Source organism: Martes martes, assembly GCF_963455335.1.
Source record: "Martes martes genome assembly, chromosome: 1".
NCBI classification, from domain to species: Eukaryota; Metazoa; Chordata; class Mammalia; order Carnivora; family Mustelidae; genus Martes; species Martes martes.
Window position 1 is genome coordinate 134,245,605 of NC_137888.1, and position 16,784 is coordinate 134,262,388.

Sequence of the window (16,784 nt, forward strand, 5' to 3'; positions counted from 1 at the left end):
TTTTTATAGATCATATATTTTTAACTTCATTTTCTATTTGTTATTTTTACTTTCATTTCCATATCTTTCTAGTTTAATCTTATTTGGTTTTCTCTTTGTAAATAATTATATTTTGTGTCTTGAAGAAAAGTTCTACATAATTTACATTTTAAATATCTATTTTGCTTTATGTACTGGATACTTTTATATGGTAACTTTTAGAATACATGCACTTGAAGTGTTAATTTTCCTCTGATCCATCTTCCCTCACATCCATTGAGTTTGGATATCAAATATTCTTGGTAATATTGTTTATTTATTATTTTTTTAAGGATTTATTTATATATTTGAGTGGGAGAGGGGCAAAGGGAGAGGGAAAAAGAATCTGAAGCAGATCGCAAGCTGAGCACAGAGCCCAACATGGGGCTCCATCTCACGACACTGAGATCATGACTTGAGCCAAAACCAAGAGTCGAATGCTTAATCGACGGAGCCACCCAGGGGCCCCACCATTGTTTATTTTTTAAAACAATATTCATTCACTTCCCAAAGTCTGTAAGTTCATTTACTATTTTCTTTTAAAATCAGAATTATATAGGACTAAAAAATATAAATAATCCAAATGATGAGAGTTTGAAATAGGTGCACATGACTTCTTTTTTATGCACATGACTTCTACATTTTGGGATATTTTTGAAATTGTCTTTGAAGAATAAAATTAATTGTGACTGTTCCACAGTCATGTGAAAAGAATTGGCAGTCGATGTTGGATGGAATCACAGATATCTGTTCATTAATTATAAAAAATAAGTATAGATAAATAAAATGTAAGTAACTTATAGAAATAAATAATACAGAAAAAATAATAAATAAATAAATTTCTCTATAATTCTTATTTGTTGCTGCCATGATCTACCAATGAAATTATTTCACTGTGATTTTAGCTTTTAAGATTTCTTTGTGGTCAAAAAAAAAAAAGATTTCTTTGTGGTTTTTAACAATTTTTTGCTTTCAACACTACAGAATGTAAAGCATAAAAATTCATGGTTTTTTATGTTTTCTTGTAATTTTTGAAATAAGGGGGAGGTGTTGTTGTTGTTGTTTTTAGCCATCTTAAACCAAAAGTCTCTGCCTTAATATCTAAATGGGAACACATACATGATCTGATATAAACCAATATATTATAAAAGCATTTTATAATGTATAAGAAGTGGTGTGAGGGGACGTGGGAAGAAGATGGAACCTAAAAGTGATAACTGGGGAGGTGCGTGTTCCAGTGTGTGTCTCTCTTGATTCAAGGGAAAGAGCGAGATGGGAGAAAAGACCGCAGGGGAAGTAAGGGCTGTCTAGGAGACCCACCCCTTCTGACTCGACAGGGGAACACAGGGACATGAAAACATCTCATCAGAGGCCACTGCCTAGTTGTCCATAATCTATGGTGAGGTGGAAAGAACACGGGATTTCAGGGAAGATCATTAAGGATTCAAATATCATTCAGTCCACCCATTTTGAATTTGGGCAAGTTACAGGATTTCTATGACCTTTCATTTGCTTTGCAATAAATAGAAACATTGATGCCTTACAAAGCCAGGATGAAATGAGAACTAAGACAGCATTCCCAGCCTGATACCTAGAACATGAGAGAGGCTAAGGGAATATTGATAATATGTAATGTTTTGAGAAGTCCTAGCTCCCTGGAGTATAAACATAACTTTTTTTTTTTAAGATTTTATTTATTTATTTGATAGACAGAGATCACAAGTAGGCAGAGAGGCAGGCAGAGAGAGAGAGATAGGAAGGGAAGCAGGCTCCCCACAGAGCAGAGAGCCCGATGCGGGGCTTGATCCCAGGAGCTTGGGATCATGACCTGAGCCGAAGGCAGAGGCTTTAACCCACTGAGCCACCCAGGTGCCCCCATAACTTTTAATTTTTTTCTTGGAAATGATCTTTACTGGATATTGCTCAATAACTGAAATTGCTTCTTTTATCGTACTGCTTATAGGCACATTACCTTCTCCTCTTATATAATACTCATTCACGTTTTTTTTTTTAAGGATTTTATTTATTTATTTGACAGACAGAGATCACAAGTAGGCAGAGAGGCAGGCAGAGAAAGAGAGGAGGAAGCAGGTTTCCTGCTGAGCAGAGAGCCCGATGTGGGGCTTGATCCCAGGACCCCAAGATCATGACCTGAGCCGAAGGCAGAGGCTTTAACCCACTGAGCCACTCAGGCGCCCCTCATTTACCTTTATTGAGCTGCTGATGATCTACTGGTCCCTAGAATCTTCATCTTCTTCTTTTTGTTACTTCACTACTGTCTTCATTTTCCTTCTGCCTTAGCGCTCATTGTTCAACATTTTAAAGTCTCTTGTACATAGACCCTCAACTCTCCTGCACCTCCGTATTTTCTCTACATCCATCTGACAAAGCTGCAAACTCAAAGGGACAAACAATACCTTTTCTTTGGCCTAAACACAAGTGGCTGGGAGCTGCTGGTATAATACTTACATTAGGGAGGATGGGAATTGCTCTAAATTTATTTTTAGCAGCCTCAAAAGGGGAAATTCCCCAACCAGTCTTTCACTGTTCTTACTGGGTTTGACAGCCCACCCTTTATAACAAATATTTCAAGCATTCCTTCTTGTCTTCAAACTCCCAGCTCCTACGAATTACCCTGCATCCTTAACATTTGACTTTACCTCCAAAGTCAATGAGGAAGGAAGGGAGGGAAAAGAAAGAAAGAAAGAAAGAAAGAAAGAAAGAAAGAAAGAAAGAAAGAAAGAAAGAGGAAGGAAAGGCCAGGAAAGGCCCTCTCTCCCCTTTCCTTCTTTCCTTCCTCCCTTCCTCCCTTACGACTGGAGCTGTTTCATCCTCCTGCCCTGAATCCTGTATGTTCACGTCCGTGTATATACAAACAATGTCCTCCTTCCTTCCTATTAAAAGAGAGGGATGGGATGTCTCTTCCATCTAAGGAAAGTCACTCAAAGTGAGGTGCGCAGACACTATGGCCTCTCTTCTTTCTTGGACCATTCTTCTCCCTCAGATTCTCTGACAGCACCATTATCCTTTCCCGCCTTTTCGTATTTCTCTTTTTCAAACTCTTTTTCGCCTCACAACTGGCCCATGATGTTTTGGAGGGCCTAGATTTTCTCCTGTTGCTGTCTTGCAACATAGTTTCATAATCTATTAAGCGACGGAGCCATGCAACTTTTCTCTCTAAATATATCTCGAATGTGACAGCTTTGTGCCACATCTACGGCCAGAGACTGTTTCCACTGACCTCCCAAAATGGCTGCCTGGGCGATTCCTAATGACCTCTGTTGACTCTTTCGAATCAGTTTCCACACTGCAGGTTAATGTGTTATTTTGAAAACTCAAATTTTCTCATGTCATTTGAATGCTTAAACCCTTGCTATGATTTCGCGTGCTGGAACTGTTAAGTATCCCCCAGAACTCACCCATTAGAAATAGAACCCTCTCCAGCTTATAACAGAGATTTAACAGGGACAAGTTTGCCCAGCTAGTGACTCTATCTCCTTGCCTCTTTGTAGCCTCTTTGTAGCCAGCTTTTGTACCCAGTGGGTAAGGGAAGGGAGTGACTTCTGGCTCTCCCAGGCAGCTTCCTGCCCTCTACTTACTTATTCTTCCTCCTCCCCAGGGGAGCTGCCTTGGATTCAAAGGTGGAGGCCACTTGCGAAGGCTAGCAGAGCTGCCCCACCAATTCTGTTTGCTCTCCTCCGCTCTGTAATAGGAAAGGAGAAGAGAGTGAGACTGACTCACAGACCCACACACAGAAAGAGAGAGAGTCATTTTCTTATTCAAGAGAGTTATTCAGGCCTAAGCTGTTCCCTAATGAATACTTTCACCATTGCACTTAGAGTAAAAAGCAAAATTTCTAATGTGGCCTCAGAGGCCCTGGGTGACTGGTGAGCTGTCTGTTCTGCCTGCCTCCTCGTTTCCCCTTTTACGTCTTTTCCTCCCATTCTCTATATGCTGACTCTCCTGGACTTCTTTCAGTTTTTCAGAGATGCTGAGGTCTTTTGTGCCCAAGGCCCTCACACCTTTTATTTGCTCTGTCAGAAATGTTCCTCCCTCTGCTACCCTTCACCTTGTCTTACTAACAACTAGTCCTTTTTCAGATTTTAACCCTAAGTCATTTTTCTTAAGCAATTGATGTCCCCGTCCCCACCCCACCCCCCCATCAGGTCACCACACCAAAGAACTAAGTCAGTTCCCACACCTAAGTGATCTAATACTCCTGTAGTCGTGTCCTTAATACGTTATGAAATATCTTTTATTTAAAAATACAATATATAGGGGCGCCTGGTGGCTCAGTGGTTTAAAGCCTCTGCCTTTGGCTCAGGTCATGATCTTGGGGTCCTGGGATCGAGCCCCGCATCAGGCTTTCTGCCCGGCAAGGAGCCTGCTTCCCTCTCTCTCTCTGCCTGCCTCTCTGCCTACTTGTGATCTCTCACTGTCAAATAAATAAATAAATAATACTTTAAAAAAATATAATATATATAACATACGTGTAAGTTAGTTTCCTGGATCCACTTCTTTTTTTTTCTTTCTTCTTTTTTTTTTTTTTTTGGTTAATATTTCATTTATTTGAGAGAGAGAGAAAGCATGAGTGGGAGGGACTGAGGGCTAGGGAGACAGAATCTGAAGCAGATGCTGCACCAAGCCCAGAGCCTGGTGAGGGACTCGATCTCATGAGCTTGAGATTGTGACCTGAGTTGAAATCAAGAGTCAGATGCTTAACCGACTGCACCGCTCAGGCGGCCCCTGGAGCCAGTTATAACACACATGTATGTGTGTTGATTATGTGTAGTTTTATAGCTCAAACATTCCCCTAAACATATGTTACTTAGTTTGGCATGTGTGTGAACATTATAAATGTGTTGCCTTGATGTCTGTGTTCTATTTCTTGCTTTTGTGCTCATTATTATGTTTTTGAGATATTTCTATGCTAATAGGTGGACACTATTTCATTCATTTTCCATTTATTCCTACATATGTCCATTAATAGAATTTTAATATTCTATGTCATAACTCTACCACGTTTGTTTATACGTTCTTTTGTTCATGGACATTTGGCTTCTTCTAGTTATATGCACAAATACACGTGTCTGTGTTACATATATATATATATATATATATATGCATATATATATACACGTGTATATATATATATGTTTATGTGTTTGTGTATATGTGCACATTACAAATATTGCTGTCATGAGTACTTTGTATATATTTTTTAAAAATAAGTTGTTCCCTATTCTATTTGTGATTTTTTTTTTTTTTCTAGTTAGGAGCAATCAACCCAGAAGCATTTTAAATTCATTTCTCCGCTTGGGAGATTTTATTTTATTTTATTTTATTTTATTTTACTTTATTTATTTATTTTTTTTCTTCAATGTAAAAACGGTGGTTTTATTAAAGCACAGGGACAGGACCTGTGGGCAGAAAGAGCGTCCTCTGCTCGGGAGATTTTTTAGATCACATAGGTAGAATGATTTTCAACTTCAATCCTGCACAAGGATTAGATTGTAATGAAAACTTTTCAAGGAAAACTTCTTTTCTTCCATTTAGAGCCAAGGTCAAGCAGATTTTTTTTTTTTTTTTAATTTCCCTCTGAGGGGCCTTTTTTTAAGACTATAAAATCGCTGTTGTTTCCTTTGGAAAATCTCGGCTATTAATTAGATTTCTCCATGTCATTAATCTCTCTAATCTGGTCCATTTGGTAGTTACCATTGTAATTCTACCTGGCGTTTTGATACCAACGGACACAGCAGAAGCAGCCCACTAGCCTTTCCCACCATATTCCTGTAGACATTGCTTTAAAACTCTGGCTGTTTTCATATTTAATATATTTAAATTTACTCCCTGCTGGATTAATAATTACATTTTCAAATACAGTGTTCAAGAGTTCTGTGTAGACCAAAAAGTTGAACACAGAAAGATGGGATCTTAACCTTTAACAATACAATGAAATGTGCTTCTCCAGCCAGGAGGTTCCAAAGAAAGTGCCCCCTTTGTCTGTTCTTTGTTTCTTAAGCTGTTTTTAGTGATTCAAGCCTATAGTAATGTATCAAATTTATTTTAAACTTTCTTTCAAAATAAGAAGCAAAAGGTGAACGACTGAAAAAAACAGGTAACGTCATATAAGACTTTTGCAGGGAATAAAACATCCTATTTTCTGGTCGTTTAAAAGCATACTGGGGTGGAGTGGGAATTGGGTGTGGTTAGAGTCCTTGAAGGACTTGGCGTCCAAGCTCAGATGGGCAGGGACAACAACATGCATTAGTCTAAGGGACACTCAACACCAGGCAGTGTTCCTGCTCCGTGCTGCGTGGGGGAGGAGGAGGGACTTTCTACCAGTCTGGCTTCACATATTGCTTCTATTGCTTGCTAATTGCGTGATCCCATTAAGCCTTTCAGTTTTCTTGTCTGTAAATGGAGGATAATAATACTAATCTCACTGGATATTTATGAGGATTAATTGAAATAATAAATAGAACAAGGCCGGGCGCACAATAGCTATCAATAATAGTTATATGGTTTCCGCACGGTAACAACCAAACCACATCATTTTTATGAAGGAGAAAAATCAAAGAGCCTCTGTAATGCTATAGAGATTGGATGATGAAGCTTAGATAAATAATAGTTTTTAATTTTTATATTTTGCAGTCACTGTAATATAGATACAATTTATTTAGGATGAAATAGTATGCTGATCAACTGACCAAATAAAGACTACATGTTTCTGGGACGCCTGGGTGGCTCAATTGGTTAAGCAGCTTGCCTTCTGCTCAGGTCATGATCCCAGCGTCCTGGGATTGAGTCCCACATCGGGCTCCTTGCTCAGCAGGGAGCCTGCTTCTCCCTCTGCCTCTGCCTGCCACTCTGTCTGCCTGTGCTCACTCTCTCTCTGACAAATAAATAAATAAATAAATCTTAAAAAAAAAAAAAGACTACATGTTTCTTAATGTCATATAACATGTTTTTTTTTCATATTGGATATTGGATATTTGGGAAGAAAATAAAGTAGCTGGACATCTACCTAATTTTACTGAAATAGGGTCCAATTGAATTAAAGATTTAACTGTCAAGAATAAAGAAGACATGGGGGCGCCTGGGTGGCTCTGTCATTAAGCATCTGCCTTCAGCTCAGGTCATGATCCCAGGGTCCTGGGATCAAGCCCCGCACCGGGGTCCCTGCTCAGCAAGGAGTCTGCTTCTCCCTCTCCCTCTTGCTTGTGCTCTTTCTATTTCTATCAAATAAATAAATAAAATCTTTAAAAAATTAAAAATAAAAAATAAGATAAAAAAGACATAAAGATGTGGGAAGAAAGCATGCATAGAATTTTTAAAACAATTTTTTAGTGATGGCTGTTTGGCTGTGCAGGAAATAATGTCTAGATACCACAATGGGTACATCATTATATCTGACAACATAAAAATTAAAAATTGTTATGCTGGATAAATGAAATTCAAAGACAAGTAACAAAGTGGAAGTGTTGTTGGCGGCATATATGATAAAGAAATGGCAGTTAGTACACAAAGAGCTCTTACACATAAAAAATACCAGTGTAAATTTAATATTGGAAAAATAATATGAATAGATTTCATAAAAATAAATGCAAATAATGTGCATATTTAGAATGACTTACAGTTTACTTTGATGTGAAAAAAAGATTATGTAAAGAGTTTTTATGGGGCCCCTGGGTGGCTTAGTCTGTTAAGCAGTTAAGCGTCTGCCTTCTGCTCAGCTCTTGATCCTGGGGTCCTGGGATTTAGCCGTGTCAGGTTCTCTGCTCCATGGAGAGTCTGCTTCTCCCTCTCTCTCTTCCCCTACCTCCTGCTAATGCTCTCTCTCTCTCTCTCTTACTCTCTCTCACATAAATAAATAAAATCATTTTTTTAAAAAAGTTTTTCTTGTAAACTTCTATTTATGTAAATAAAAATTAATATAAATGTTGATATTGGATATATATTGTATATTTTTCTGGAAAAATATCAAGATAATATATTGGGAGCTGAATTAGGGATATGAATGTGGAATAGCAGGAAGATAGGAGTAATATTTTTTTGACTTTTGATTTAATGTTTTTCTAAAGTGTTTGAAATTTCCTCTATGCCCCTGTATGTTTTACTATAATTTAAAAAATTTATGCAATTAACATGATGACAAAAATACATAAATTGTGAAGGGCTAAAATTAAGTAAATGTCATTAGGAGCCAGCAGATAATTTTAAGTGTTGAAAACCATGTGCTATGTGTCTTGAAAGGGAACTGTCAAAACTTGATTTTCTTGGGATGAAATGATGCATTCATTGGTGCTTAATGAGTTTTATTTTCCCCCAGACAAAGCCAAAGGAAGATCAAGAGCAGGGACCCACTTTGACTCAGCCCGGAGACGGAGCCGAGCGGTCCTTTATCACATCTCTGGGCACCTGCAAAGAAGAGAAAAGAACAAATTGAAAATAAATAATGTAGGTGGTATGTGTGTACACTGTGAATGCTAGAGTTTCCCCTGGTGCCAATATTTGATTCACTAAAGAAAGGCTCCAATTACTCATTTATTGGCTTTCCTAGATTTTTTTGCACTTTGGTTTGTGCTTTCCTATAAAGAATAAACTAGAAAAGGTCAGCAATCATAAGACATTTCTGCAATAAAAGTGCTTAATCACAGTGTTAGTACAGCACAGAGATTAGAATATTACTGTAGTCAGTACAACATGGTACAGGGGATGCTGTGAATGGGGACATACTGTTTACATTTTATGAACAAGATGGTGCACCAAGTCATAGATTACATATTCACAGCTTGTTGGTTAAAATTTCTCATATTTAATTGTAGTTCCGTCTATTCTGCACTTTATCTAATTTCACTTAATGCTTCTATCCGGGAGGACCATGAACAAATTCAAGTCATGATTCCATTTAAAAAATGTACAACCTCTATAAAACAGAGTTGGCAATTTCACACCACGGAACATTGGGTTTCAAATTCTGTACCTTATATCATATGGTTTTGTCAAATTACTCCTAGTAAATGACAGTTAGTGCTACTTTTTGCAACCTGCTACTTTTCCGTCATAAGCCACAGCAAATAACTGTGCTTCAAAAAGGTGGTCCTGTGCACACACAACTTACAGGAATTCCCATGAATTTTATAATTAGTTCTTAGCATGGAAAGATGTCACTGAGGAACCCAGAACTCTGTCTGTTCAGTTATAGATATTCAGAGATAATTTTTCAAATGATGGTAATATCATTAATGTGCATTGCGGGGTGTTCAGAACACAACGTCTTTGCTGGGTGTGTGACTATGGGTGGTAGATACAAATACTCAGGGCCTAATTTGCCAGTGCCATTAGAAAAAGGCACATCAAACAATCAGAGCTGTTTTGGAATCAATCCAAGATCCAGAAGTCCTGGGAGTTAGGGACACAGAGGGTTTCTTTGGCTTCTTACTTTTTTACCCAGAAAGCTGGAGACTAGCTAATACACATGCGTTGATAAAACAGCCCTGTATCAGACATACAAAGTATCTGCTTCTCTGTGGTGAACAAAGAAAGATGCCTGAGTCCACCCCAAGTGGGAGATCTGACAAGAAAGTGCAGCCAAGCTAGTTCAGCTTCGGTGTGATTTCCTTCTGGAAACCAGAACAAGTGGCTTTGATCCATTTGTGCTCTAGGACCATTGCCCCATGCTGGTGCCTATCAGCCAGGCACCACCATGAGGAGTCACACACTGCTTCTTTTGGCCTGACTTAGGATAAAGATTTTCTGGGGACACCAGTGCCTGGGTGTCACATTGATTTGCTGAGAGTCCAGGGATAGACTTGAAAGAGTGCACACCTCTTGGTCTCTGGATCCTTCCACTGGTTCCTATTGACATCTCCCTTCAGTTACTAAGCCAGCCCTAGTGACATTAAACAAGTTCCAGGAAGAAACAAAGGTAACCGCATCTGGGCTTGATTCTATGCAGGTCAACCAACAAAGCACCTAAACAAATATTAGCCAGAGATTCTGTAATGCTGAGAGCGGACACTGTCTTCTACCCTTTAGCTAAAAATCATTTAAACATAGCAAGTATTACGAAGCTTCAAAACGTGTTTGCTGAACATGTTGTTTTTCCCTTTAGATCCAACAAGATACGGAACAGCACTTAAAAATCTGATTTAAAAAACCATAATTCCCACCACTTAGCTAATTTGCCAAATTGCCAGTCATTTAAGGAATACAAACATGAGGGGGGAACATTAAAATAATACTAAGTAAGTAAGGATGTCTAATCAAAGTGATCCGGCAATACAGGTAGTATCTTTAGAATTAAGATACTACCTGTATTGCCGGATCACTTTTCTAAGCGTAATGTGTAAAATCAGTACTGGCCCTGTTCTCTGCCTCTTTTCAAGGAGAACAGAGTAGAATGGCTAAAGACAACAGGAAGAGAGAAGGACGAAGAAGAAAAAATGATCTGGATCATTTATCAGCTGAACAATCCATTTGGGGAGAATTCTGGTTATAGTAACATTCACACACAAATTCTCAATATTTTTACAACTCTTTGCTATTTACAAATTCCTTTCACTTAGATCGTATTATTTGATTTTTATAATAAGCCAGTGCTAGATATGATTTTTATTAGTTCCATTTTAATGATGGAAAAGAACTTATTCAAGATCTCAAAAGTGGAAGCAGGATGTGGGACCCAGCTGTGTGTCTTCTGACTCAAAGCCACTGTGCTTTGATATGGTTCTGTGGAATAGGAATCAATGATTCAACCATACGCAAATGAGCTCATCAGGCCATTAGCCAGGTTTGAGAATCAGGATGTAACACCTTTTAGTCCTGGCTCTGACCGCCTGGTACAGCATAGAAAAGGCACTTAATTTCTGCTCTCCTTGATGCGTAACTCTATTATACAACAATGTGATGATGTAAAGGTCTCTAACACAAGGAAATGTAAAGATCACATGAGCTTGAGAGGAGAGTGCTTTCAGAACCCAAACATTATGAGCTGAGTACCCATGGTCCTCAAAGGGCAAGGCAAACGCTTTCCTGGGACTTGGTGCAGTGATTATAGAAACATTTTCCCATCTCTTTGCTCATTCAAGTTAGTTTCAAGGAAAAGTTACAAAAATGGTTTAGGAAACAGTTGCCTTAGGTAGGCTTTGGCTTTAACCATTGTGTTTCAATAAAGTGTAGAGGTTTAAGAGCTAAAACACCATTGGTACAAAAGAATATGCGTCGAAATTAATAAACGACATATAACTAAAATTCAGAATTGTTGGTTGCATTTTTCCTTAGGCAAACCCCAGGTTTCAGGGTTATAAATAATAGATCTCTTTTCCCCCAGCTTGCTAAAAGCTTACTTTGCAATTATAAGAAATTTTCTTCCATTCAAAAGGCTTTTGATAAAACTTTATGAGTCTAGTTGTAAGAGAAGAGGAGCATCTATATTTTTTACTTATGTGAAGTGTCATAATGTGAAGCATTTGAGTCAAAAAACCCTTCACAATTTAAGCCTAGTTCTAGATATAATGAATTCTTAGTATCTTTTAAAATAATTTTAAGGAATATGTTTTAAGTACCCTATAAAAATGAAATAGTGTGATTTATTTTCTGACTTATGGAGATAACTAATACATATTGCTGACTTTTTGTGTCAACATGACTAATGCTTCATGTAATCAGCATAATCCAAGGAAAATACTTCCTGAGTTTTCCTAATCCTCTCTCCTAGAGCTGGCATCTCCCTCAAATGAGGTAAAGTTTTAATCTCTGTAATATGATAGCAGAAGACTTACTCGGATAGAAATTGAGGCATTCCCCCATGGCTTCTCTACTAATGTCTTATGTTTGAAAAAAAAATTATACGAGAATCTATCATATCCTTCTGTAAGCAGAAGTACTTATCAACCTTCAGGTGGTTAATACTTACTGACCCTAACTCTATCTTCTCCTGTACACCTACCTAAACCTTAATGAGAAGCCCAGCAGATATTTTATGCCAAAGCCCACCCTTTACATTTGCTTCTGAAAACCAGAAAATGATGCAAAAGAGGCAGGTCAGGTTTCAGGGAATTAAATGGAACAGAGACGCAGTGGCAGATGGGTACCAAAGAATCTTCTGGAAGTAGCAAAGGAGTCCCTCACCATGAAACCCTGGCATTATGAGGTGCCTGTATGGGTTGAGTGAGAATATTAACAGGAAGTAGAAACTTGTTGGGAATGTCTACCAAGGAGAAAGGTAAGTTAGGGAGTAAGTTACTATTAAGGTAGCAAAAATATTTGGTCACTGGTAGTTACCACTGAAGAGCTAAGTATTCCTGATGACTCTGACCTTTCTTGAATCTTCAAGTACTTCAGGAATCCCTGAACATTCCACACGAATTTGCTCTTTCCTCAATGGCTGAAACAAGAAAACATACTGTGACCTGCAAGTCACATGTATTCCAAAACTTTAAGCTGTTCACTTCATCCAACTTAACTTTCAAATTTAAATTTCCATTACCAATCTTGTATTTCTCATTAATTGAGGTCAAAGGAAGGTCTGCAAGTATCTGGTCATAGGCTTGTCAAGTTTCCGCACATGCTATTGTTGGGCCTCCGTTTGTCTCATAGCAATAAAGAATTGTTCATCAATTTGGACTGCTTTCAAAATGAAGTGCTTTCACAGTTATAAAACTCCAACTATTCTGCATTTAATCAGCTGCGCAGTGAAACTGCCTTTCTCCTCCTCTGACTTGAATAACTCTTAAGTAACCAACCGTGTCTTACGTTAACATCTCTGCAAGGGCTAGCTAGTGTCATGATGAATCCATGCCAGTGAAGGGTATGAGATACGGACTCCCAACTTGAAACTTCACCAACAGCCACAAAGCAAAATGCAGGTGGTTAGCACAACCTTTTTGTATTTTGGAAGAAATGTAGATAGCTGTTACCCATACAAGGTCGATCATATATCTCTCTCCTTTCTGGGAAGAAAAAACGGTAACTTCGCTATTATTGGGAATTATATGGGAAGAATTTCCCATCCAATATACCCTTTAGATAAGGACTGTCATCTCGAAACTACAAGAATTTGGAATGTCCCCATGACCATAGGAATGGAAATGTATTTTTGTGTTTCCAGTGTGTAAAGGATTACACTTGGCAACTGTGGGTGTTTATAGGTGACATTTTTGGTAATGAGCAGTTGTTCTAAATGAACAAAGTCTAGATTATTCACTTACGGCTTATGACTAAATTCTGCATATTCCTGTTACTTAGAGCAAAGATCTCTGCTCAGCTTCAGTATGTGCGTCTCTACTGTTTGCCTCCCCACCTTCTAAAAGTCACTTGTAAACATACGTTGGCATTGTGTGTAGGAATGATCCTCCTCACAGAAGTGTGTTTAAGGCTGTGTGATCCTTGCTTCTAATGTTGTGTCTCCCTTCTCTCCTTTTTGTCTTTATCCACAGAATGTTTTTGTAGATAAACCAGCATTTCCGGAGTATAAAGTTTCCGATGCAAAAAAGTCCAAATTCATACTTTTGCATTTTAGCACTTTTAAAGCTGGCTGGGACTGGCTTATTCTGTTGGCGACGTTTTATGTTGCCGTGACCGTACCTTACAACGTTTGCTTTATTGGCAACGATGACCTGTCCACGACTCGGAGCACAACAGTCAGTGACATTGCAGTGGAGATTCTTTTTATTATAGGTAAGAACCAACGGCTGCTTTCCTAGAGGATTTGCATAGAGGAAGTAAGTGTGTTCCAGATTTTTCTGACATGAATTTGAACTAAGATCCATTTGCATGGGCATGACTAAGCCTCGGATGCAAATTTTAGAGAAACGCATATTTGGATTTCTGAAAATGGCCTCTTCCAGCTTTCTCACTGTTCCTTTAATCAAACAGATATAAACCCATGTTTTGTGTGTCTATCCTTGTGTTGTCAAAAATGGGCTAAAAAAGGCTTAATGGCTATTTTGTTGGTACTCTCACATCCATCATGATCTTAATTGCACAGGGTCAGAGATGGGGCTTGGCCAAAATCCATCAGTGGTCTGATAATGGTCCAGACTTGGGCTTGGTTCTCCATTTCCTTCCATGTCTTCGTGGCATGTTGGTGGCTCTTGTCATAGGTGGCCTGCTTGCAGAAACAAAGGATTACATAAGCCTTCCAGTCAATCAGGAGAAGCAGAGAGTATCTGATTTTAACTTAAAAAGAGGCCCCAAGGGATGCTTGCTAAGAATATTCATCTCTAGAATATTGGGAACCTCAGCTGAAGCTGTCTGTGCTCTACTCTTATAAGCCGCTTATTTCCCTGCCCCTAAATCTTCATCTGTTTAGATCAAAGCCTAGCTCTTTGTTGTTCGTTTTAAGACAAATCCTATATCTCCATTAAGGCTTAGATTGACTCCTTGACTCCCTGTAGAGGTGTGGTGTGTGTGTGTGTGTGTGTGTGTGTGTGTGTGTGTGTTTTAGATCCTTAGGAAACTGCAAAGATAGTACAGAAATGTCCCTTGTCCCTTAGTTCTGGACCATCACTGGTAACCTGATACCAGCTTCTTTACCTAGTCATGGTGATATAGGGCAACATCCTTATTGTAAAGATGAAAAAAGTGTTTGGAAAATGTTTTCAAGCATGTAGGTGAACAAAGGAATGAAAAATGGATCTTAAAAGTTCAAGGAAAGAAAATAAATGAGGCATATCCAACCCTTATTTCAGTGGTGATGGTACTTTTTTCTCTGTGCAGCTGATAAAGCTTTGGGACCAGAGTGGGTTCTCTAACTGAATGTCAGCACATTTCATCTGGATGAGTTTGTATGCTCTTGGTGTGGCTTTGACACCATTATTACCATTACATTTACTGGGAACCCCCCTTCAAAGCTGTTAGGACTCCTGCTTCCACCCCCAAAAGTGGTGGCTGTAGTATGTAGTATGTATAGACCACTAGATGGCGATGTTGTCTACTTGGGTAGCTTGGCAAGGCTACAAAGTCAGGGAAATAGATCTGTAATTTTTTTTTTTTTTTTTTTTTTTAAACTAAACCATTCTTCATCAGAAATGTGTAACCGTAGTAAAGGGTTACTGGTCAATGGCAAATAACAGAAATCACTGGTCAATGGCAAATAACAACATTCCAGCTTGCACACATGTGGGTGTATCCATAAGCAAATCCGCTATGGTTTTATAACCTTTTTCTTTGCTAACCTTCCATGTCTTCTCCCACCCACCCAGGACACATGCATAAATTAGCACTCTAAAAAGACTCCCTGTGGCCCATTCAAAATTCTCAAGAACGAGAAGAGTCACTCAACATGTTTATTATGCCTGAGTATCTGCTTAACAAATATTTCATGTCATTATTATTAATAATGTTATTATTTACTACTCTGTCATAGGGGCATGGTTATATCTTGAAGTTTCCACTTTTCCTTGTTCTTAGATACTTGAAATTCTATGGGCTTAGAAGCCGCTTCTGTACTACAGGCTGACTGGCTGATGATGATACATTTACACTCAGAACTGACACTTATGAGAAAGATATTTTATACAATTTGGGGGGGTTGAATTGGTTAGTTGGCTTTTTTTTTTTTTTTTAAGGCTGTTTTCTTCCACTAAACCAGGGAGTCTGGCTTGTCCCCTGCCAGTTGCCCCTAAATCTTCTGTGTTCTTTGTGACTGACATTTCTGCTCTGCTGGGACAGCAAGGTGATCTTTTCTATGTGGCAATACCCACTCCTTCCTAGTAGCATGACAAAGAAATGGAAATTCACTCTTGTTTTTAATGCCGTTTACCTTCTATATAGATTATGTTAGAATTTGAGATTTTTGGCCTGCCAACAGTTTTAGAGGGATCCCAGTCTGGAATGCCTTCTTGAATGACATATTTTCATAAGCAGTAAAAACGATTGCTCTTTGCTATGGCTGTCTTCCTGCTCTTTTTCTTTTAAATGAGTTGAAACGTATCTACAATTTATTTTAACAGATTTGGAAAAAGAGTTGAAAATTTCTCAAAGAAAATTTCCCAGAACATTTATTCTATGAAATATTTCACAAAGGTGACCTAACAATGATCACTGAGAAATAAATTAAAATAGTAAGAATAAGAGCGCATAGCCTGTAATACTGTAATTTTACAATACGAATAGGGCAGTGCTTGTACCATTTAATAGTTACCAGGTTGGTATGTGTGGCAAAATCTATATGCATATTTAACATGTTTCTTTTCTATTTATAGAATAGTGTTATTAAATTGGCATCTTATAATCAGCTGGGTCAGAACTGTTAAAAAGTAGTTTAAAAGAGGTTTGGGAAGGAAAGGCTTTCGTATAGCAAAACATGATGCTTTCCAAACATCTTCTTATTTAAACCACTCTATACAAATGTAAGGTGATGGGATTATTTTCTAAGTGGGGAAAATGAAGTGTTCCATGAAAAAAGGATATATAGTCAAAGTGAAACTTGAAAGATAATATATCTCTTTTGGTAACTCAAAGTGTGCATTAGCTTTGTAAATCCTCCGAGAAATTCAATGATAAAGAAATGTTTAACTGTGATTAATCCAGCACTTCCTAACGTTATTTTTACCTCCCAACTCATTCCTCTCCAGGCCACTAAGTAATATTCTTTCGGGAAGACAGACTTAAAAATATTCTTCCCTGATAAATTCACTATAAAGTATCTGAGTATTATTATGTTAGTCAAACTATAAAAACGAATGGTGAGTTTGAATCTCCCTTAACTACTCTCTTCATTTTAAAATAAATTAAATAAATAAATAAATAAATAAATA

The 16,784-nt window shown here is 38.0% G+C and overlaps 1 protein-coding gene across 1 annotated transcript in view; it reads left to right on the forward strand.

Annotated features, from left to right (window-relative positions):
• The window catches only part of KCNH8 (potassium voltage-gated channel subfamily H member 8), a gene marked incomplete at both ends in the record, with an annotated part of 371,995 nt that overhangs the window by 207,980 nt on the left and 147,231 nt on the right, over positions 1-16,784 (forward strand). Inside the window, 2 exons of the mRNA XM_080813771.1 lie at positions 8,351-8,478; positions 13,461-13,701. Coding sequence (XP_080669897.1) covers positions 8,351-8,478; positions 13,461-13,701 — 369 coding nt within the window. The remainder of the gene's footprint in view (positions 1-8,350; positions 8,479-13,460; positions 13,702-16,784) is intronic.